Here is a 24,393-nt window from a genome sequence, read left to right as displayed (position 1 = left end):
AAGCGGATATTGGCAAATTGAAGTGGATGAAAGAGATCGTGAAAAAACAGCATTCGTTACTCCGGACGGACTTTATGAGTTTAAAGCACTCCCATTCGGCCTCTGTTGCGCGCCAGCGACCTTCCAGCGCATGATGGACAGTGTCCTGTCGGGTCTCAAATGGCAGTCATGCCTAGTCTACTTGGATGACGTTGTGGTATTCTCTTCAACGTTCGAGCAGCACGTGGAGAGGCTACGTTCAGTGCTCCAGGCTATCCAGTCGGCTGGCTTGACAATCAAACCAGAAAAGTGCCAGTTTGGATTTGAAGAGCTTCGTTTCTTGGGTCACGTCATCAGCGCTCAAGGAATTGGGCCGGACCCCGAGAAGACTGCAGCCGTCGCAGGATTTCCAAAGCCACGAGATAAGAAAGAGGTGCGTCGATTTTTGGGCTTATGCGCTTACTACAGGCGATTTGTAGAAAATTTCTCAAAAATTTCGGAACCTCTAACAAGACTCACGAAAGAAGACATACCCTTCGTATGGCATACCGAACAAGACACTGCTTTCAAAGAATTAAAGAAGCGTTTGCAATCCCCGCCAATCCTCGCCCACTTCGACGAGACCGCAGACACAGAAGTCCACACAGATGCCAGCAATCTGGGTCTTGGCGCAGTTTTAGTTCAGTGGCAAAATGGAGAAGAGAAGGTCATAGCGTACGCTAGCCGCACTCTTTCAAAAGCTGAAAGAAACTATTCTGCGACGGAGAAGGAGTGCTTGGCAGTCATATGGGCCATCAGCAAGTTTAGACCATACCTCTACGGCAGGCCGTTTCATGCAGTTAGCGACCACCATTCACTGTGCTGGCTGGCAAGCTTGAAAGACCCATCCGGACGACTTGCGAGGTGGAGCCTCAGACTCCAAGAATACGATATTACCGTTGTGTACAAGTCTGGGCGAAAGCATAACGACGCTGATTGCTTGTCACGCGCACCGGTCGGCTCTCCTCCTTCTGAAGACGACGATTTCCCATTCCTTTGTGTTATGCGAGCCGCTGAAATCGCCGAGCATGAACGGGCCGACGCAGATTTGCTCCCACTCATAAAGTATCTCGAAGGGCATAACGTTCAAGTCCCACGAGTGTTTAAGAGAGGATTATCTTCATTCTGCCTCCGAGATAACGCACTCTACAAGAGAAACTTCCAAAACAACAAGGAAAAGTTCTTACTCGTCGTACCTTCAGTTATGTGGCCTGAAATATTAGAAGCCTGCCATGATGACCCATCATCAGGACACTTGGGTGTCACCCGAACATTCGCCAGAATCCATGCAAAGTATTATTGGCCGAATTTATTAGCGTCAGTACAGCACTACGTGAAGACATGTCGCGAATGTCAAAGGCGCAAAACACCACCCGTAAAGCCAGCTGGTCTTCTTCAACCCATAGACCCACCTAAGACTCCATTTCAACAAGTTGGGATGGATCTTCTTGGACCATTTCCCACATCGTCATCAGGGAAGAGGTGGATCGTTATCGCGACCGACTATTTGACACGATATGCTGAAACTGGCTGCCTTGAGCGGGGAACGGCCGTCGAAGTTGCGAAGTTTTTTGTTCACAACATAGTGCTTCGACATGGTGCCCCAATGGTTGTCATAACAGATCGAGGTGCAGCATTTACAGCTGAGTTGATGCAGTGCTTGATGACGATGACTAACACCAGTCATAGAAAAAGCACTGCATACCATCCCCAAACAAACGGGTTGACGGAACGCCTGAACCGCACCATCGCTGACATGTTGTCAATGTATGTTGACATCGAACATAAGACTTGGGACGAGATCCTGCCCTACGCTACATTCGCCTACAACACGGCTCTACAGGAGTCCACTCGTGTCACTCCGTTTGAACTTGTCTATGGGCGCACCGTCACAACAACGCTGGATGCCATGCTGCCAGCAGATAATGACGACGGCAACCCGTGCGACGTTGACGAGTTTCTACAAAGAGCCGAAGAAGCCCGCCAGTTGGCACGATGCCGATTACGCCATCAACAATGCAAGGATGCACGTTCTTACAACAGGCACCGCCGAATAGTTCAGTACCAGCCGGGTGACAAGGTGTGGGTATGGACACCAGTGCGACGTCGCGGACTCTCAGAAAAGCTACTACGACGGTACTTTGGCCCTTATGAGGTTATCCGTCGACTAAGCGACCTGACTTACGAAGTACTTCCTAGTGGAAACGAGCGCACTAAACGCCCTAACATTGCGGACGTCGTCCACATAGTCCGCATGAAGCCCTATTATGACCGATAACGAAAAGCCTCCGACTAACTTAGCTACCCTCCTGCCGGAATCGGGACGATGCTTATTGAGAGGGGGAGTAATGCCGCAAGTCTGCTCCTAAACATGTGTTCTACGACGGTAGCCAGCGAGCCACTGTGTCAAAAGAGCGTCTGCTACCTCTCGCGCGCCTGCTTGGTTTCGTGGGGTGGCGCAATGTGTGCCGCTCGTGCACGCGCACGAGGCAGGGGCTCGGACCATCACTGGGAGAGAAAGAAGTGCGTTCGGCGCAGAGACGCTCGTGTGGAACGTTCTTTTGAAACTCTTCGTGTACATAGTTAGTTGCAGGGCACAGGTTCGCCCTTAATAAACCAGTTTTTCTATTTTACTCCTTGAAATACCGTTACAATATTGCGGCAAAGCTAACTTTAATAAAGGCAAATACTGCCAAGTAAATCAACAGCGTGTCTCCGCTTGTTTTCTGCCATTTTCTTTAATTCAACAAGTTTCGTTGGTCCCGTCAGGATCGAATTAATGGAAGTCGACTGTATGTGACTGGGTGATCACAAGGGATCAGCATGTTGGCATGCCAGCTGCAGGCCAGCCAAGCCATGCAATTGGCCAAGATATATGCGGACACCCAGAATGTGCTGCTTCAAGTCGTTCTTGCTGAGCACTTGACACCTTTTGCTACCAAATACATACTTACAAGTATTTTAAGCACACGAGTGAGCTAATCGTGAAGGATATTTCACTCTAGTTCATTGTGAACTCAAACCAACAACCCCATCTTGCCATCTTGCTGCAGCGAACAAATATTCACCTTCACTATATCTGATATTGTTCATTTATTTTATTTGTGTATACAAACACACCTGCGGTTTGTTGATTTGGATCTTGCATTTTTGGTATCATTATAGCTGTAGAATAATCAGGGAATAAACCATAACCAACTCAATTTTAGATTTACTTCCATTATATCAGATCATTCATTACATCTGTGTTCGTTACACAGTCGACTCCTGTTAATTCAACCTCGGTTAATTCGACTTTTTGCTTAATTCAATCGTACTGAAATGTCCCAGTAAAACCATACACTACTATGGAAAGAAAACTTGTTTGAATTGAACGCGAAAACATGCTGCCTCGGTTAATTCGAACCCCACTGACCCTAACTGGCATCTCCTCACGCACACAGTTGTTACTAAAACCCTGGAAACACAAGAAATTCATTAGGCGGCGCTACTTCTTTAGTCTCATTTGAGCGTTTGGTGAGCACCAATGACAGTATTGGAAGTTTGTGGGCCACTCACTGACAATGACACTGTCAGCAGCGTGACACTCCAACACTGAGAAAGGGGTGTGTGAATACCGAATAGTAGAGTTCCAACTGAACATTGAATCGAATCAAACAAATAAAAAAGAAGTTGAATATTGAATTGAATATCGAGTATCAGAAAAATTTTCGAAAAATTTTATGCTTACAAATTTTGGCCAAAAAAATAAGTGCTTCACATGCTCGGGAGTCTCCTAGCATTGCGTAACAAGAATGTAGCAAGCTATCCATAACCTAGGTACATAGAAATCAACATATACAATGCAATACTCTTATTAAAAGGAACACCAAATCAGCCTGAAGTCGAGGGTCTGGCGAAATCTCGTCTGGTCGAGAAGAATCATGGCGAGAACAGGAAAAACAATGTCAGTTAAAAAAAAAAAAAAAGTCAAGAACGGCAGTTAAGAAAAAAAAAATTCACCGTAGTCTCATGTTTTCTTATCTTGCCAAATTAGTATTTTAGCACTTCTACTATATGAAGGTCTGGAAAATATTTTATTTTCATCAATAGTTTCGATTGACTGGAATCAAGTGCTTTTTTTTTTTTTTTTTTTTGCTATGAAACAAACGAATTAGTGACATTGTACTGAAGCCAGTTTTCAGTTTAATATTGGGGCTGTGGCTTGTGGTACAATCTTTCTTTATTGCATAGAAAGTTTCGCTGTCCAGTTTTTCTCCAAAATACAAAAAGGGCTGTCTCAACTTTACAGCAGGTAAGGCTGCCCGGGTAAGGTAAGCCGGGGCAGCCTGTCTGCGGCGCGCTCGGCACTTCTGCTCCAAAAATGAAGTGAAATGCTTGCTTAGGCGGCATCGAGCACGAGGGGTCCCGTGGCACGTGCGACAGCGACATTGTGCGGCTCTCTACACTGAACATATTGAATATTCGAAACATCGAATAGTAGATATTTGATTCATGAATCAAATTATTCGAACATTCTCTACTCAATTTGATTTGGTAATATTCAAGTATCTGCGCACCCAGTTTAAACATCTCGACACTCTTCGTCGCGTGCCACTTGATTTGCACTTCAAAAGGAAGAAGCAAAAAACTTGGAGACTATTTCAAGCAATAAAAAGGACTTGAACTCGTTCATTTTGCCACCATTCTTTAATTCGACTTTTCCGATAATTCAACCGAATGTCGGGGTCCCACAAGGATTGAATGAATGGGATTTGGCTGTATCGAGGTACGATTGCGTGTAATCCAGCCAACTGCTGTTCTTAGTCGTAATGGCCCCTGCTTTGTGAATCTTTCGCCACGAATTGTTATGACTGAATGAGGCCCTCGTTGACATGTGGAGAGATCCCAGGGCCTGTGATCGCTGAAAGTGTCAAGAACTGTTGGCCTTACTAATCCACGCTACTGCCTCTCCACTTGCGCAGGCATACATGGGTGACCGCAAGTGGAAGGCCTCACCCGAACAGGTGTCGGTGGAGATCGCCACCCGAGGTTGGAGCCAGGCAGCACTGCGGGACGAGCTGTACATGCAGATCTGCCGGCAGACGACGGACAATCCGCGCGCCGAGAGCCTGCTGCGTGGCTGGGAGCTCATGGCCGTCTGCCTGGGCATCTTTCCCCCATCGGCCACCTTTCGGCCCTACCTGGAGAGCTACGTCCAGCGGCACCGGTGGGTGTCGTCGATTGTGCATGCTTTAGTAGACAGCAAATACGCAATATCAATAATAACTGGTTGTTTACTGAAATAAATGAAATAGATAAAGGAAGGGGAGGAAGTTATTCCTACTTTAACGGTCTAGCGCAGTGTGCTGACAGATGCAGATCTTTAGCACAAAGCGCGAAGCTTCCTGTGTTGCGCTGCTGAGCTCGAGGTCACAGGTCCATTTTTAGCCACGGCGGCCGCATTCCGAGAGGGCCAGCATGCAAAAACGCTCGGTGTACCGTGCATTGGGCGTGTGGTAAAGAATCCAAGGTGGTCAAAATAAGTCTGGAGTCTCCCACTACAGTTTGCCTCATAATCAAATTGTGGTTTTGGCGCATAAAGCCCCAGAATCAGTTTTTGAGGCTTCCTGTGAGTGCTCCAAGGTTGTGTTGCACTTGTGCAGCTATGCCTAAGAAATCTTGCATGAATTATATCAAAACTTTGCGTATGTCAGACCCGTGCGGTGAGCACAATGGCTGCTACAGTACTGTATTTATAATGGAGAGAGGTGGTTTGATGTATGTTTTAACCCCATAAAACTCAAACAACATTCTATCCATGAAGAAAAATTAAAAGAACTTCACCTTTATTTCTGGCCAGGGTGAGTATAGTCGTAGAAAAAAAATAACAGTTCAATGTTTTTTCAGTAAAATCTAATCAGTATAGGAAATAAATTATTAGTAATTAGTTTCCTAAACTACCTACGACTGAAAACTTGACCCAGCATATCAAAAAATGTTTCTCTAGGCTTTTGTGTTAGCTTTACCGTGCTTAGATCAGAGTTTGGAGGTGTCAAATTGAGCGAAATAATACGTTGGGCCATGCGGGAGTTAATGGTCATGCCTTGCACAGGGACGACATGGCAGTGGGCGCCTATGCTGGTGCCTGCGCGCAAAGGCTCGAGCGCGGCGCCCAGTGTGGACCAAAGAGAGGCCTCCGGCGGCCCACGGCCGAGGAGGTGGCCCAGTCGCGGGCGCACCTCTTCCGGCCCTCCATGTTTGGCAGCCGCCTGGAGGAAGTGATGGCGCTGCAGTGTGAGCGCTTCCCCGACCGTTGCCTCCCCTGGGTGCAGACGACCCTGTCGGAGGCCGTGCTACGGTTGCATGGAGCCCAGACGGAGGGCATCTTCCGTGTGCCGGGAGACATCGATGAGGTGCGTTTCTCTTCCTCTGCCTTCGAATAACTTTACATTTATGTTGTGAAAGGGCATACGAGGGTTTATTGGCCAGTTACGTGCTCCTAAGTTCACATACTGCGTGATGCGTGTAGTTGAAAGTAAAATTCAAAAGTAGAAATTCCAGGTCCAACACCATAGCCATAGGTGGCATTAGCTAACAATCTAATTGCTAGACCTAGCACAAGTCTTGACCGAGTCCTGTCACACAAGCCGCTTTAAAGCCATTTATCCCTAGAGCACTTGCACTTCTGCCCATCTCCGATCCTTCTTTATACAAACGGCAAAGGACTGGAACGAACTGCCTCCCCGCATCGTGCTGCATTCCTATTCTGCCACTTTCAGGAATTGTATTGAAATTAGTAGCATGTAAATTTGACCCACACCTCATGTCATACCCCTTAACTTATCATGCATCGTGCCTTTGAGGTAACAAATAAATAAATACTAAATAGTACACGTACACAAATACACAAGGAAGTCGAAGAGAGTACAGCCGCCACACAGCTTAATTGCACTTGCAATACAGAAGATGTGGGCTTGACTCCCAACTGCAATGTGTTGTCTTTTTGTCCACTTTCATTTTTGTTGTCCTTATTATACAGGCAATGTGCGATTTTTTAAACTTCCTAGGGGATGCGAAAACGTCCAAAAAATTGGGCAGTCCGAAATAACTGCATGCCCCTTACTGACCCCAAAGGCTCAAATCGTCACAGGTACATAGAAAGGCTCTGAAGGCCTGCCAGTACACTTATTAGGCATGTAGGTGTTCGTGCTGTGACAGAAGATGGTGGGTCGCACACTTGTATAATTAAAGAATACATACTGTGTCCCGTGTCAATTGGCCCTTTCCTCTACTGAAATGCTTCACCGCAATACATTGCGTATGCTTGACCACGTAACACTGCTGTACAGTGGGCGAAGCTGACTTTTTGGGGAATCGGTATTATGCACCACGGCGTGCTTTCCGTGCTTTGAAGCCAACGGCGAGGATGACAAAGGCAGAGTCCGGCGCCACTGCCGACAGTGGCAAATTCTTTCAATGAAAAAGTCACAGGCCTGCGCGGCACACACAGCACAGTCACAGCGTAAGCTGGTTGAGCGGCGCAAGAGTAGCTCCAATTTCGGCACCACGCACAACAAGGTCTTCGAGGCAAAGTGTATTCGCCTCGATTTTGACGAGAACGATCTGAACTGTCCGCGTGGCGTCGACTGCGAGCTGCGGCTGTAATGCTCTCTGCACACAGTTTGCTGAGCCCGATGATGCCTGGTTGTAGCCGCGCACGTAACTCTACGATTCGCTTCTTCAGCAGTGGTTCGTACATTGCGAGGAGATGCCATAACGTGTACCGAAGAGGTACCCAGAATACGTGGCGCACATCTTACATCAGGATAGCTTTGATTGCGCGCCTCGTCTGAATCGCATCTCATCGCACGTGGCGGTTGCAGGCACGTTAACTACAGTTAAACCCGGATATAACAAAATTGACAAATTCCCGAAAAACTTCGTTATAAAGAGGATTTCGTTATATGCAGGTTCGGCACGAAAATTCGAAAAAGAAACGCTTACCGTATTTACTCGATTCTTACGCACCCTCAATTGTAACGCGCACTCGTTTTCCTTTTTTGTCGAAGCACTCATCCTTGGAATGTCACACCAGGTACCGGATGCGTGGACGTGTGTCGTTTCGCACAAGCGCGAGGCATCGGAAACAGAGCGAGCATCACGATGGCGTTGTAGCGTCGTATAGTGTTACAGTAGAACCCCGCTGTTACGTCCCGGGGGCTGCGTTTTCCCGGCTGTTCGTTTTCGGCCGGTCCCGGCACAGCTCTCATAGAACCCATGCATTGGTAACCCCGCTGTTGTGTCGCAACTGTGGGACCGTTCCCGCATCATACGTTGCGAACTGCCGCCCTGCGCCGGCCCGAGCGGCCATTTTGACTTTTCATGTCGCTTGGCTTAGTGGCTTGACGATGGCATTGGCCGCCCAAAGTGCCGGGGGCGACACTATGACATATTTTCGGTTTCCGCCAGAAAAAGTATGGCCCTTGAGATCCGTATTTGCTACATAAAGATGGTGTATATGACGCGTTGTGGCCCTAAAATTGGTTTTGGCTCATAGATATCCCGTATAAACTCCAAGGGTGATAACGCAGTCGCCGCGCGCCGTATGCTGTATATGCGAGTGAAAACGTGCGAGGGGAGCCGACGACCGCTATTGGATATGGGAGTGTCGTGGTCTATCCGAGTTCGACGTCAAACTGCGGGTCTTGCCTACGCAGCCGCTGCTACCAGTTGTTGGGGTTGAGGACGGACTTGAAGGCAGGAACATGTTCTCATTGAGAACAAAGAGTACAGGGTTTATTTACATTATTTACATCACGAGTATGAGAACAAGACGGTACGTCTCATCAGTCTAGCTTGACTGGGTCGGAGCACACTACATCGAAGCACTGGCTACATCTCAGGGCAGATCGGAGAGCACTCGGCAGATGGGAGAGCACACTCGATGGCCCCAAAGTCTCCCTTCAAACCACTCTGTCCAAGCTGCGGTCCACCCATCCTCCAATCGGAGCGTCGAAAGTCACCGATGGTCTGCGTAGAGGGCAAGGGTGCGCCTAATCCCCCGGCGCCTTAGTTGCCCGACCACATTCGGAGAAGTGCCCTCGGGCACACACTGCTCACTTCCCCAAACAAAGGAGGGGACACTCGTGGACAGGTGGCTTCGCCTGACTTGAACTGACGCCTCTGTTCCTGGAATGGGCCAGCTGGTCTGTCGAGCGGCCGTGAGAACGCGTCTACTTTTGCAAGAGTCTCCTCTTCCTATAGTGTCGAGACACGTACTCTTTGTAAGGTGTAGAGACATGGTGGCGCCGCTGATCTTTTCCCGGGGGACGGCTTTTCAGCCTCCCACTGGTCGCCGAACGTAACAGCTCCTCCGCGGCCCGGAAAATCTCGACCGGCCAGCGCTGACAACCGCTGGTCAGGAAGAGAGTGGCTGGTGACCAAGAAGATGGCTTGGCATTCTGCAACAACTGCAAACTCGGAATGCCTCCAACCATCTCACAACAACCGGCACGGAAGAGTCGATCCCGGCAACACAGTACCACTCAGCGTGCAAACGCCGGAATCAGCTGTTTAGTTCACCAGGCCTCATACCAAAATTTCAATGAGCCACTCAACTGGGGATTGCAAATTTCGACCCCAAAATTTTGTGCCGCCAAAGCGAGCGCTCACGTTCCTTTGAGTTCAACGAAACCCCACTGTCGCGCTGCACGAGAGCAAAGGCATACGTAGAGCTGAACCAGAGGCTCTAAACAACCAACGCTTCAGCATAACTTCCGCAGCCTATCTTCACGAACAGCCTGTTCATGCCCTTATCACAGTGGAGTACTTATCGCACCTACTGGCGCCATGCACAGCCTCGTGAACTCTAAGGATACAAATCAATCGCGCTAATTTTGCGCTCCCTAATCGCAACGCATACTTGCGTCTCACGCAGACGTTTTCTTTCCCTATTGTCTTTGCAGGACACGCTGTAAAGAACAAAAAACTAAACTTGCGTAATTTACGCACTCACAGAATTTTACAAGAAAGCCTGCCAATAACCTGTCAATAACTGCTTCCACGCACGCTTAATAGAAAACACAGAACACTGCCGCCCCGAACACACGAGCGACCCAATCTAAAACGTTCCGTTTCTTTCCGTCCACACAGGACACGCGCTTTCTCAGTGCAAATGCACTCACTGAAAACACACGCGCCTAACCTTAAAAGAAATTTTACACTTTTAATGAAGGGAACTGATACCCGCGCACATTACAATAGACTTGTCAACAAATGACCTTGACGCTTCAGGTCACTCACAAAAAAAAAAGCCTAACTACTATTAATGAACACCTCGCGAAACTAAAGCTTTACTGAAATCAAATCTTTCAAACTCGGAGCTTTTCAAAAGAAAACAAACAAAGCTCAAAACTTACTTATTGTAAGAAACTCTAATTTCCAAATCGCGAAACTTTTAAATGCTCAAAATAAACAAGCAAAACAAAGGTTTGTTTCCGCGGAACCTTTACTTTTTTTCAGCTTGTTCCGATTGCTTACGACGGACATATTTTGAGCCGCACTCGAGGTGTTCGCGCCCTGAAAGCTATTCTGGCCATCCAGGAACAACAAAAGGCCTGACATTTCGTCAACTCTTTCGAGACTTCACAGTCCCCTGCCAATTTCTGTCCTGGCGACACGCTTTCAAAACGACCGCGATTGACCAAGTCGCGTCTCCCTATCACCTCTACTCGTACTGCCACCTTGTGCAACTTCGCATGCATGCTGCACCCCGAAAAAAACGACGGAACGACGGGGAACATAATTGCCCGGTGCCCTTTGTCCGCGTTCGTGCAGAGCATGCTCCTTTGACGATTTTTAGCCGGGCTCGGACACGCTTTAAACGAAAACGCCAATCGCACCTTTCTTTCTTGGCGCCCGCTCACGCATGTTGACGCCTTTCACTTTGCTAGGCTGCGTCAAACTCGCGACCGCATTCGATCATTACGACGCTTCTTTCTACGGCGCCTTTTCTTCAAACTCACTTTTGAGTCATCTGCTCGCGCCTCGTGCTGACCGTACGTATCCTCTGTCCGGATCTCTGTCTTACCCGCACAGTCTGAGCGATTTACTATTAATCATCTCCCTCTATGCCCCGATGGCGGACAGCTCGACCGACTCTGGAACAATGCAGCTGTCTTTATCCCAGCTACGCAACTCGGACTCCTGCGAACTGCCCTCTACTGCATTGTCCAGCTCACGCTGTGCATCGGCACACAGCTCGTCGGTCTCAATCGCTGTCTCACCCGCACAGTCCGAATGATTCGTGCCTAAATCATCCCTTTTTTGGCAACCTAGACTGGCAGACAGCTTTACCGATCCCTGAACCATGCGGTTGTTTACTTTGAGCAACACAGCTCGCAATCATGCGAACTGCCCACAACCGCATCGTCCAGCTCGCACTGCGCATCGGCACGCAGCCTGACTCGACCTGGGTGCTCGTGTCTGTCGGGTCAGCAGTGCCCTGTTCCTTGTTAACGACCTCGCTAACAACTCCTGCGACGCCACAACACCGTGACTGTGCCAATTCATTCACAGCTGGCCTAGCTGTCTCTACAGTGCTCTGTTGGCACAGCACCTCGTCGCTCTCACTACGGCCTTCAAAGGCCTCTGTCGCCACTAAGGCATCGTTAGCAGCTAACACATTAAGTTCATCTTTGAACTCGCTGCTAACATCAGAGGTACTAACCTCTTCGGCTCTTGGCAAAACCCTGCTAGCGACTTCCTCCCATTTTCGCTGCCTCCAACTTACAGATTTCTCAAGCCACCGATCTCTTTCTTCGATTGACTGCTGCAAACGTCCAATGTGTCTCTTACCGATGCTACATACTCCCTGCTTGCTTCCCTTTCTTCCGGACTGCATTTCTCCTGGAATATTCTTTTCAATTCCCCTCTTTTCTTCCTGTTCCTGTCTAATTTTTCCTGTTTCTGCCTAATTGGTTCCTGCTTCTGTATTTTGCTTAGAATTTTGTTACCGAGATGTTCGATGATGTACAAATCATTGTCGCTTTGGAGAATGGTTTTACGAATCTCTTCTTCCGCTAAGTCCTCCTCTACGTCTACCTCGAGCTCTTCACACAACCACAACAGGCCAGCTCTCGTCAAACTCAACAGGACCATGGTCGCTACTTTTAAGCTTTGGCTCTGCTGTCACACAATACTTGCTGCGCTACCCACGCAAATCAGAATTCTGAATCAGAATACAAGTAAAAGATCCCCAGCGATTCAATTCTACACAAACAGAAATTAAAGCCTGGTAAATCCTACAGCCAAAACCAAACGCTTACCCACAGAAGCAGCACCATATCACCAGTCCTTCTCCGCCGTATCCAGTCAGTTGCAAGAGGTGGTCATTCCCAAGTCGCCTCCAACTTGATCAGGATACCGGTCGGTCACCACGTCCATCCCAAGATCCGTGAGGTCAATCTCACCGCTGCACACTAGTTGTTGGAGCTGGGGTCGTCGTGGTCTATCCGAGTTCGACGTCAAACTGCGGGTCTTGCCTACGCAGCCGCTGCTACCAGTTGTTGGGGTTGAGGACGGACTTGAAGGCAGGAACATGTTCTCATTGAGAACAAAGAGTACAGGGTTTATTTACATTATTTACATCACGAGTATGAGAACAAGACGGTACGTCTCATCAGTCTAGCTTGACTGGGTCGGAGCACACTACATCGAAGCACTGGCTACATCTCAGGGCAGATCGGAGAGCACTCGGCAGATGGGAGAGCACTCGGCAGATGGGAGAGCACTCTGCAGATGGGAGAGCACACTCGATGGCCCCCAAAGTCTCCCTTCAAACCACTCTGTCCAAGCTGCGGTCCCACCATCCTCCAATCGGAGCGTCGAAAGTCACCGATGGTCTGCGTAGAGGGCAAGGGTGCGCCTAATCCCCGGCCTTAGTTGCCCGACCACATTCGGAGAAGTGCCCTCGGGCACACACTGCTCACTTCCCCAAACAAAGGAGGGGACACGTGGACAGGTGGCTTCGCACCTGACTTGAACTGACGCCTCTGTTCCTGGAATGGGCCAGCTGGCCTGTCGAGCGGCCGTGAGAACGCGTCTACTTTTCCAAGAGTCTCCTCTTCCTATAGTGTCGAGACACGTACTCTTTGTAAGGTGTAGAGACATGGTGGCGCCGCTGATCTTTTCCCGGCGGGACGGCTTTTCAGCCTCCCGCTGGTCGCCGAACGTAACACCGCGTCTAATCTCGCACGCGCAAGAAAAGCAGGGAGGAAGCGCGCCTTCTTCTGTTGCGCTCGAGGCACCAGCGAGCGAGCGAGGGGGGAGGGATAGCGGGGCGGCGTTGTACTGTACTCTGGCATCAACTGCGTACTGCGCGGCGGCGCGCGGTCGCACGGGCCGTATCTTGAAAGCGATCTGCGTTGGGGCAGAGTGTAGCAGTGTAGGTGTGTCGCAGCTCGTAGCTTTGTGTAGGTGTGTCGGCAGCTCGTAGCTTTGTGCGTGCTGTGTGTTCTCGGCGCTCAGTTTGCGTTGAAGCGATAGACAACAGCACGAAGGTCACTTCGCTCGCTTCTCCAGCGGCGCTTCCACACGCCGCCAGCGTTTGACAGCGCGCGTCCGCGCTCATCGAGTGTGATGTGTCACAGCGTGTACCAGCGCGTCGGCAACATCAACTGGAAAAGGAGAGAGTGCCGGCTTGGCGGGCTAGGCCAGCTGCAGCAAGCAGCAGGATCAGGTTTGAATGAAGGGAGGGGGAAAGGTCACGCCCGCGGCGGCAAGATCGCTGGGTCGAAGGATGCAGGCCCGCCTCGCACGTGCGCTCGCTTCACATTCCGTCGCGGCGGACAAGGTGCTTCTGGTTGCCGCTCGCGCAAAAATGGCAATATTTGGGGCGAAATCTCTAGGCTGTCGGAGGGGGAATTCGTTATATCGAGGGCGTCTCCTGCTGCCACTTCGTTACATAGAGGTCTCAATACATGTGCTTCTATGGAGTAATGGCGGGGAATAGAAAAACTTCGTTATATCCAGGAATTCGTTATATGGAGGTTCGTTATAAGTAGGTTTAACTGTAGATGGCGCCATGATACTGGCGGAGGCTCGGGTCGTCTGCGCCTGCGAGGCGCAGGGCGCGTATAAAGGGAGTTTTTCGTCTCCGTGATAGCAAGCGCTTGTGTGGCTCAGTGCTAAAGTATCGGACTCCCACGCAGCGGGCCTGGGTTCGATCCCTACGGAGAGCGGGTACTTTTTTTCGCATTTCTGGCGATAGCAGCTACGGGGCAGTGGCGGCATCATCGCGACCAGAAACGGCTATTGGAATGAGCCCATAACAGCTTATGCTGTAAAATATGGCACCAAACTGCAGGAAGCTTGGTAACGAACGTCGAAGCAGCCAGGCCTAGCGTCGCTGCGGTGGCTATGGCTGCCAGCTGATCGGCATGCAAAAGCACTGGTTCGACGCTGCGAGATAACCAAAATGGCATTAGTTGTGGCTTCGATTAATGCCATTTTGAATCTGCGGCAGAAAGCCGGGAAAGGGTGGCAAATCGGCATGGGGCACCCACATTGCTTTAAACCCTTACGTATTTCAGACAAGCAGAACTCGTCCTAGCAAAAGCGTCCCCTACCCGTTTTGGACGAGCGGAGCTCGTCCTGCCATAATAGGTTCACCTCTTGAGTGTTCAAGACAAGAAGCGCTCGTCTACACTTAGATTGCATGTTGCCCACCAGATGAAGCACTTACTTGACGATTTCGGTTTTCTCTCCTGCGGCAGGAGCGTCTGTTCTTTTTTTTTTTTTTTTTCTTAAATAACATGGCGTCCGGTGGTGGCTGACACAGCATAGCTGGCCCGTCACCCCGAAAAAGAAGCTTTTCATCTCGTCATCTTCTTCCAATGAAGATGATTCAGATACTGATTTTTATCTTGTGTCCGGAAGTGAGAAGACAGCGATGACGCTGAACTGAGCAATTCTTCTGGTGATGATGAAAAATATCTCTGAAGCAAACATTGCGAGTGCTCAGGCAGTGGGTGCAGCTTGATGTAGACAATAAGAACTAGACAATACAGAACAATAGATAATAGAACTGCATGTGAACTCTTATGAGTAGAACTCCATGTATATGCATACCGCTTACAGTGCAGCCGCGTGGACGAAATACGGTTAGAATGCTGGCTTTTCACAGGAAACCCCAGCCGACAAGCGCGTAGCAAGCATGTTTCTCAACGAGGTGCGCTCAGCCGATGGTAGAGTAGAGCAATGAGGGCGATGTGGAATAGGAGCATGAGACGCGGAACAAATGAATGAAAAGGAAAAAAAAAGCAAAAAACTGCATCGGCGCGATGCGGGCGCACGGTGGTCGCCTAGGCGATGAGAAGCCTTTTGCTCTGGTGGTTATCAGCAGTGCACTGTCGCACTCGGGTCGCACGCTTCGATTCTCGGATGCACGCGGCGGCTTGGTCTACATGTTTTGCATATGTGCAGGCCTTAAAAATCGTTGTTTTGGTTACAGTGCGGTATTGCTTATAGTGCAAACATTCGCAGACTACGGCAACTTACGTTATAAGCGGTCTCCATTGTACTTCGTCTTGTGCAGTTCTACTGTAAGCTGTGTGTGGTTTTACTGAGTTCTAGGAAGGATGGAACGGGACTCATCACAAAATACCACAATATAATAGAAAGCATTTGTATGAACTAATGCTTGTTGTTTTTATACTACTTATATTACACCGTGCTGTAATGGTGTACTTACACTAACCCTCAGCTAACATTGTCTACAGCAGAACCTCATTCGTACTAATTTTGAAAAAAAAAAATGCAAGAAAGGATGTGTACTAGCCGGGAAAACAAATGACCCAAAAAACTCACCCCAAAATTGGCAGACTCTACATACTGCGAAGCAGTGTACAAATTGTTGCAGCAAGATGCCAACAACGCCGAGCTAGTAGGGCCCAAGACCGCGTGTTGTAATTTTCTTTAGGCTTCGGTAAGCTTACGTTGTGCTCTTGAATTCGGCCTGGCTCAGCAGCTCCTTTTTGGACTTGATGGATATTCCGGACTTCATACATGCACCGTCAGGGTTTCCCATAGAGCTAATGCATTCTCACGACCGATTTTTCAAATGAATGTAGGCCCAAAGTTCGATTTTTCTTTAGGCAGGGCATTTGGTGGGAAATTTTGACATGCCCACTCGGTGAGAATCATTGCGGCACGAAGATGCCAACACGCATAGAGCTAGCCGTGGGCCCGAACAGCCTGACACATGCATTGTTTTTCTATTTCATAGTGTTTTAAAAAAGACAGTGGTGGGAAACCAAAATGAAATCGAACTGGTGGACGACGACAAATACGATGCCACCGGAGTGAAACATGACACTCACTTCGCGCCGTCCGCAGCAGGGAACGGCAGTGCGTTTGGGTTACTGCCTATTAAAAGTGCGCAGTACGCTTCCAACGACACTACGCCACAGGCGCTGCGACATAGATAGGTGAAGATGCATAGGGTTGATGGCGATAGGTCTGAATGCGGCATGCGACGACCCGCGAGGAGATTTGCTGGTATTGGAAGAGGAAAGGCATTTTCATGTGACGCAGGCTTGCAAGTGCTGCAGGAAGCTGTTGTGGTGAGCGCCTACTGCTCTTCAATCGCATGTTTCTTCTCGTTTCTTGTTCACATGGGATCTTGCAGCTGGAAAACTTATCATTGCGATTGCAGTTTGGCGATGTACTGAACGTTGGTGCCGGAGATTGTTTTTTGGGAACACATTAACCGCAAAAAAAGTGTAACTTTATTGGATAGTTTTTTGTGTTCTCGTAGTGCCGATAGCATCGGCACCCTTGAAATTGTACGAAACGGGATCATATCAATAAGGTTCTACTGTAATTAGCAAATGACATGTATAATCCCGCATTTTATTTTCCCTCTGTTGTTTCTTCTATAACCCACTACCCTCTCTAATGTTTTCTGGCATTAGGGTGAGAAGCGGGTTACAGAAATAAATTTTTAATATATCCGGCCCTGCACTATGAGTGGTTACGTTATAGCAGGGATGCTGTTGATCGAAGCACTGAGCACCCAGACGTTGATCACCCTGCATGCAGGTCAATGCACTAAAGGTGCGGCTGGATGAGTGGCAAACGTGGACTGTACAGCGGTGGCGACCCGCACGTGCCGGCGTCACTGCTCAAGTTGTGGTACCGAGAGCTGCACGACCCGCTCATACCGGCTGCCCTCTACCAGGAGTGTCGTCGACTGCTGTGGCGAGCCCCAAGTGGTGCTGGCACTGGTTCGGCGCATGCCCGAGCTAAACCAGCGCTGTCCTCGCCTATCTCATCCGGTTCCTGCAGGTACTGTGCACGCTTATAAACACCTTTCTGTTTACCACTTGAACCCTTACCCTTATCACTTATGGGCTTTCTTTCTTACTTTACCAGAATCGAATTCTGGTAAATCAACCTTGACGGGACCGACGAAGTGCTCGAATGATGTGGTGGGGCAAATTAAACAAGATGCAAAAACAAAAAACAAAAAATGCTTATCCTTTCACTCGGCTGCGCAACGCTTGAAATAGCGAAGCTGGGCGATGGTAGCCCAGAATTTTCCGGAAGTGCGCGCAAACTTTTCATCTTATTACTCATGATCATGATAATTTCTTTTCGCGCGTCTCGGACTTACGGCCGTCACTGCGTGTTGCATAGCACAGCTCGCAACACCGACACCGCGTTTCAATGCCAACACTTCGTTCCGGAAGACCCCCTCCATGAATACGTCTCTCTTGCTTTCATAGCACGCAAAACCTCTTCACCTCGCAGAGCACGAGCGTACGAATGCGCCAGCTGTGGACGACAACGCTCGAACGCAATCATATGGTTCGCATAAATGCACGTTCTGCAAGCTTGTCTCTATAGCCTAGTGGTTACGACACTCGCTTTGGGACCAGGGGTACGCGGGTTTGAATCCCGCCTCGGCAAGAAAATTTATTTTCTTTCTTGGTAGTGTCTTGCTACGCACCACAAATTACGGCTGGCTTAAACAGCTTCCCTGTTAAAACAAAAAAAAAACAAGAACACATCGCTGATTCATTTGGCAGTCTTTTCAGTTTCTACAGGCTACCGAATCAAACGCAAACCCACTTTCCATGTGTCCGGAGTAGAAAACTAACGTAGAAATGACATTCAAGCTCCTAAACAAAAGTAGAAATCTAACGCGCACCCGATTTTTTAGCGAGAAAAATGGGCAAGGATCTAATGCGTTGCACAATGTGGCCAGTTTCCTAAGTCAACTTCGCCGCATGGTATTTAAAAGTCAGCTTCACCGAAATACATATGTGTTATGTGGTAAAGCATTGAAACTGCAAAGGAAGTTTTGGTATTGTGTCCAATTGCACCGTGCAGGCAGTTTACAGAATCAGGAAAATACTGCAACCAGATATCGTGCGCTACGATTATTGCTCGAAAATGTTCCTGTGGCAGGCCACAAATAGGCGTTTTAGACTAGAGAGACTGTCCCCTAAGCTCTGCCGTGACAGATGCTGCCATTAAAGCGTTCGCTTACTGGGTAAACCATAGGGCTCAGCCGCATGCATGCTGACTGGTCAAGTTCGAATTGTCCAGTAAGGCCGGTTTTAGGATCGAAATAATGAATGTTTCGAACCATAGGAAAGCATGGGCGCACGGCAGGACCTTTGGCCAGGATCAAGTTAACAACCGGAGTCGAATTAATGGAAGTCTACTGTACTACTTACTGAAAGCTGCTGCAAAATGCAGGAGTATGTGGCTGCAGCATTCCAAGAGCTAGTTACATGTAGTTTGAATTTTCAAATGGGGGATCTGTTCTAAATTCGACATATCATTCCAAAGAATGTAATTTCTTCTCATGGGTTGGGCTTGGAACATATTGATGCCACGAGTTGTGACTCGGGTTGTGAGTGGATAAGGCAGCCTAAGTCCCGAATACCTTGCTTTGCAGGTTTTTGCTGCCCCTGAAAATGCTGCACTTACCAAGATGGACGCCAGCAATCTGGCCATGGTGATGGCACCCAACTGCCTACGCTGCACGTCGGACGACCCGCGGTCATCTTCGAACAACACCCGCGAAGGAGATGGCGTTTGTGCGGACGCTCATTCAGACGCTGGACACTAGTTTCATGGAGGGCGTCCTATGACCTCCGCTGATTTACGCTGACCTTAGCTGCTCCAAGCAGCGCTGCATCAGCAGACGGACGGCTAGTTCGCGTTCTTCATTGTGACGAAAGACAAGATGCGCAGTGAAAGCCTGAGCAGCTCGAAGAAGCACGGAGGCCATGGATGTGATAGCATGGCAGTAGGAGAAGAGCCGAACAAAGTCTTGTTGGGAGCGTTTGCAAGCTCGGCCTTGCCGACTGCCACCAATTGCCAGCAGAGTAGGGCAGTGGTTTTTTGTGCCGATTCATTTAAACTCAACCTCTGTACTCTCTCGGGTAGGGTCAAGTATCGAACAGACGACGGAGAAAGTGTCTCACCGAAGCTTCTCAGCCTCTGCTAGTCTCGAGGAAACTAGCATTATTTTGAGCAAGTTAGAACTCCCAGTATGTATTAATGTAACATCTATGTTTGGACGAACTTGAGGTGCAAAAGCATGCAGCGAGCAAGCTGCGTAACTGTTCCTGGTTGCATGAAAGCGATCTGGTGCCCCTTGACTTGGGCGTTTCATTGCAGCCTGCACGTTACTTTGTTATGCGAGATACATTTGTTACTGTTAATATCATTATCATTATTATTCTCGTCACTTCAGCAACGCAGCTGCAGTTGTCATCAGTTGTTGGTGCATTGTCGTTTTGCAATGCCGTGGAACAAGTGCTGGTGGCTGCCTCAGACTTTTTGTGCCGCCTGCCTTTGCTGGTCTTTCTCGTACGACTCGGCCGACGTGCTCTTGAAGTGCACGGGGTTTATCGACCGCTGTTGCCGGGGGTGTTTGGGCCACCAGGTCGCAAACGCTCAACGTGCGACGCTGGCTTCTTCTGCTAGTGTTGACACTGGATTCACAAGAACGAGTTAGAAGTCGGGTCAGACGGTTAGTTCTGTATATGATGTGCGCCTGGCAATTGACAAACGCGCCGATTTGACTCACAAGCTGCCACTTGTGATGCCAAATGGCTTGCAATCTGTCGGGTGTGACTTCTGCGTGACACCTCCAATGACAAGCTTGCCAACATCCATTTTTCGTTTTCCCCAGTGCACGTTGGCATATGCTTTGAACCTTGTTGATAACATGGCTTCACGTTTTGTTGCTGCAATCGTGGGCCATGTTTACGAGTTGTTCCTCCCCTGTACTCGATTGGCTTTGAACTGCCTTGCAGACGCCGTTTAGCCAATCGCGAGGCAGCCAGGACAAAAATGAGCTTGTAAACAACAAGGAGTTACTCAGCATAACTTCTTTTCGTGTTGCTATTATCAAGCTAAATAACCGGCGTCAAGCATAGGGTTAAAGGGTCGTAGAAAAACGTTACTCCACTAGCTTGCTACTCTGACCTAAATTAGCTCCATTTTAACATTGTAGTAACATTGCAGCATTTGTTGGCTGTAAAACGGTCTTGTTAGTTACTCAATACTGCCTCACATCATCTGGCCAAAACTTTCAGTATTCGACGCGACTTGTAGTCCCAGACCATGACTCACGAATTACTTACGAGCCTCTGAGCGACTCATAGCTTTTGCTGCGTTACAGTACCCGGTGCGCTGAAAGGAATGGTGGGTTCCAGTCTGAGCATACGTGGTGGGTAATTCTTACAGATTATCACCGCACCTACATTATCATTATTTTCTCCAAAGTGCAGCAAGCGTTGGATTGTGCCTACGCCATGCGTCCTCTTGATTGGCCACACTTGGATTGTTGTTTAGTCCGGTGAATTCACTCGCAAATGGATCGTAGAGACGACTGCGTTTGCTTGTCATAGCAGAGCTCTTGTTCGTTCAACCCTCGTAATGCTTACCTTTCGTCACGGTGACCGGGGCTTGTGCAATCCTTGGGCGCAGTTCAGAGAAGGCAGAGGGCAGCACACTTGTTCACACAGTGTCTCATCTGTGTGGAGGCTTGTGGGTTGTTCATCTTGGCCAGCTCGACTTCTTTACTTGGCAATTACTGGTAGAATGGTTAGCAGCGGTGGATGAACTCTCTTTTCGAAGCAAACTGTCCCAGAAAAGCTGTGCATTGCCTGTACAGTCGTGCAATGTTGGTTTAAAGTGAGAAATGTAGTGCCACATGCTGTCTTCCATGTTCCCTCTACAGCGTGTGCTTCATTGTTTTGTGCTGGACAGCTTGATGCATTTTGTTTCTTTGAGCGAGCATATGCACTTGGAATTTATTTTCCTTCAGTTTCACAACTCTTTCATTCGTGGCCTATTACATTCACGCACTGTTGTTTGGATCCGTTGTCTTAAAAAGGCAGCAGCAGGTCCAGGACAGAATCCACAAATAGCAACAGGACACGAGTACAACTCGCATGTTCAAGTTACAGACTATAGAGTCTGCAGTGGGGGTGCGAAATGAAATGGAAAAAATGGGCCAGGATGGGCTAGCAAGCTTAAAAATCAACTGGAAAGCATGTGACGTGTCATGTGACCATGCGCATGACATATATCATGTTTCCATAACAGGGACACATGGCTGCAGTTTCACATCTGGTGCAGGCATCAGGCTGCAGACCGAGGCATTCACAGCCTTAGTTGTATGCAGCACTCTTCTGCTCGAGGGCGCCAAAACTTCCCAGCAAACCACTTGTTCCCATTTCCCTCATTTTTTTTACTCACAACGGACCAAGTTCACACCGGGACACAAGAAAGCATCAAATCGTGAACGTAATTTGTATATCCTCTCCTTCCTTCAGACGTGTTAAAGTAGATGTCGCTATGAGCGAGCTTAATAGAAATTCTGGACTATTTGAGTTTCAACTCCGTGCCGTTGTTTCTTCACCTACCCACCACCCTTTTGCTGGTGACTTGAGCATGGCCTTACTGGTTGAGATTGACCTTTTTGACATGGTAAGAACGAGTTGGATACATTCGAATGAAATTAATCATTGCACTGCACTGGACACAGTGTTCCGATGTTGAGAGCAGCCATCCTTTTTCCGGGTGTAATTGATAGTGTGGCTGCAGTGGGCCAAATAGCTTAATGGCACTATCCCATTCATTTTATATATATGTATTTTTTTTTCATTACAACAAAATGCACTGATGCATTTAAAAACCGCATTCATCATATTCATCTTGCTCCGACACCTCCCAGTCTGCGAAGCAGTTTGACGCACATAGGCAGAAACCACCGACACACATTGTAGTATGGCCATTGTCACTGTCATCTTTCTCTTACCCTTTCCTGTCATTACCCATCTCTTCCCATCTTTTAAAGGGGCACTGGAGAGATGTATTCAGCTAACCTAGATTGGGAGGGTACACTATTGGAGTAACTGGAGAGATGTATTCATCTAACCAAGATTGGGAGGGTACACTATTGGAGTACTATATCCCCGTCAGGCACTGTGCGTACAGTTGTACGTGCCAAGGTAGTGCATCAAAAGTAAGAGTGCCGGCAAAAATATTTAGCGTAAAATGTGTCGTATACATCTTGGGACACTTCTGATTGGACCTCTGCTCTAAATTTGAATAATATGTGCAAGCTGTTTTTGCGAAAGAACTTAGAAGACCAGACGTCTTGGTGGTTGCTCAATGCCGGTATGTAATCACGTAGTCGGTTCACTTCCTTTCTGACAATGTTGTACGTCAGGCATGTTTTTTAAAATGCTTTCCAAGTATGCTAGACATGAAATGGTTGACATTGTGATATCCAGTGTTTCTGCAAGAGGATTCATGTATGGAGTACTACACATTTTGTAAACTTGACAAACTCACTGAAGCAATGAAAATTCCTAATGTCTTGTGCTGCAGTACGCTTTTAATGATTGTGAAGGTGCAAGAGGCAGGCGAAACGAAATTTGGCGTCGGCCAGAATTAGTTTGCGCCTGAAGAGATAAGGGTCAGCTTCACTTCTGAACCGAGGCTTGGTAAGCCAGGAGACGCGCACTAACAAAAAATGTGGACAACGATGCCACTTTGACATTTCCCCCCACTATCGCACAAATTCTGATGGCGACTACTTGGAATAGATAAGGGTATATAGAGGATTTAAAAAAAAAAGCAAGGACTAAATTGCACTTGACAGTACACAATGACTCAACCTGGCGACGTCAAGAACATTTATCTGCTGCGGTTCAGCGACTGGGCATTCTGCTGCTGAGCACCAAGTTGCAGGCTCAATGCCCGGCCACGGCGTCAGAGTTATGACGGGGGGCGGAATATGAAAATGCTTGCGTGCTTAGGTTTAGGTGCATGTTGAAGAACATCGGATAGTTCGAAACTAATCCACAGCCCCCCACTACGTCCCTCTCACAGTCCTAGTGTTTCTTCAGGACATTAAGCACCATCACTCAAGAACTCTTGTTGCGCAAGAATGGACGAAACGAATGAAAAAAGTCAGATTTGCGATCTCATACTGACACCGCTGATGGCTTGTTTGGGTACAAAATTTGGGAAAAAAGGTAGTAAAGTTTGGCTTTTTCCACTGATAATCACTATGCAGATAAGGATTTGAGAGAATCGGTTACCGCTGAAAACTGATAGAGCGTGTCCCTTCAGTGTCCCTTTAACTCCCACATGGAATACCAGACCATCAGTAACGCTTTCTTCTGGCCTCTCCACACATCCCATCATTGAAGGCATTCCTTTTCTGTCATCTTATCTCATTTGTCAGAAATGTTTTCGGTAAACAGTGACAGATGACCCGGAACTGCGCCTTGGACATTGCATTCATCGCTGTAAAGCACAAGACACACGATACAATTTCGCGTGCATTCTGACATGTGACCATCATACCCACAACTGCATCTAACAAGTTTCCACAACAAACACCATCGGGTTCTGTCAGGACCCACCAGGTCGTCTCGGCAGGTTGGACAGTTGGAGCGGCCCCCTCTCAGACACGCTGTGTGCTATGTCGGATTGCCGTGTCATTACTTACTTTGCTTTACACTGCTGAAGATACTAGTGCAGCACTTTCTTCATCCGATTCATAAGTTTTATGTTTTGGTTTCACGGTTTACCGCTGTTTGTGTTCATATTATTGCACAACATACGCACAGTTCCGTTTGCGCACATTTTTGACCTTGCACCTTCTGGCTTATTCCTCTTGTTCTTAGCTCATGAGGCCTTTTACAGCGCCTTTTCATCTGCCTCATCATTGCTTTCTCTCGTTGCATGGCATGGATGCTTGATTGTTCTCTGCTCGCTTTTAAAATGGGCAGTCGTCCACTTTTTTTTTTTTCTTTTTTGTACATCGAAGCATTTTATCCTGTGCTTGAC

General features: G+C 48.3%; 1 protein-coding gene across 4 annotated transcripts in view; it reads left to right on the top strand.

The window, feature by feature from the left end:
• Positions 1 to 24,393, top strand: part of LOC119432886 (rho GTPase-activating protein 39) — a 132,198-nt gene that overhangs the window by 34,516 nt on the left and 73,289 nt on the right. For all 4 annotated transcript variants that reach the window (XM_037700036.2, XM_049659109.1, XM_037700033.2 and 1 more), the window contains 2 exons: positions 4,983 to 5,227; positions 6,113 to 6,413. In XM_037700036.2, the coding sequence (XP_037555964.1) occupies positions 4,983 to 5,227; positions 6,113 to 6,413 (546 nt within the window). The remainder of the gene's footprint in view (positions 1 to 4,982; positions 5,228 to 6,112; positions 6,414 to 24,393) is intronic.

This window comes from Dermacentor silvarum, chromosome 11, assembly GCF_013339745.2.
Source record: "Dermacentor silvarum isolate Dsil-2018 chromosome 11, BIME_Dsil_1.4, whole genome shotgun sequence".
In the NCBI taxonomy this organism is placed as follows: Eukaryota; Metazoa; Arthropoda; class Arachnida; order Ixodida; family Ixodidae; genus Dermacentor; species Dermacentor silvarum.
The sequence above is the reverse complement of the archived record's forward strand: the minus strand, read 5'-3'. Positions and strand labels throughout refer to the sequence as shown.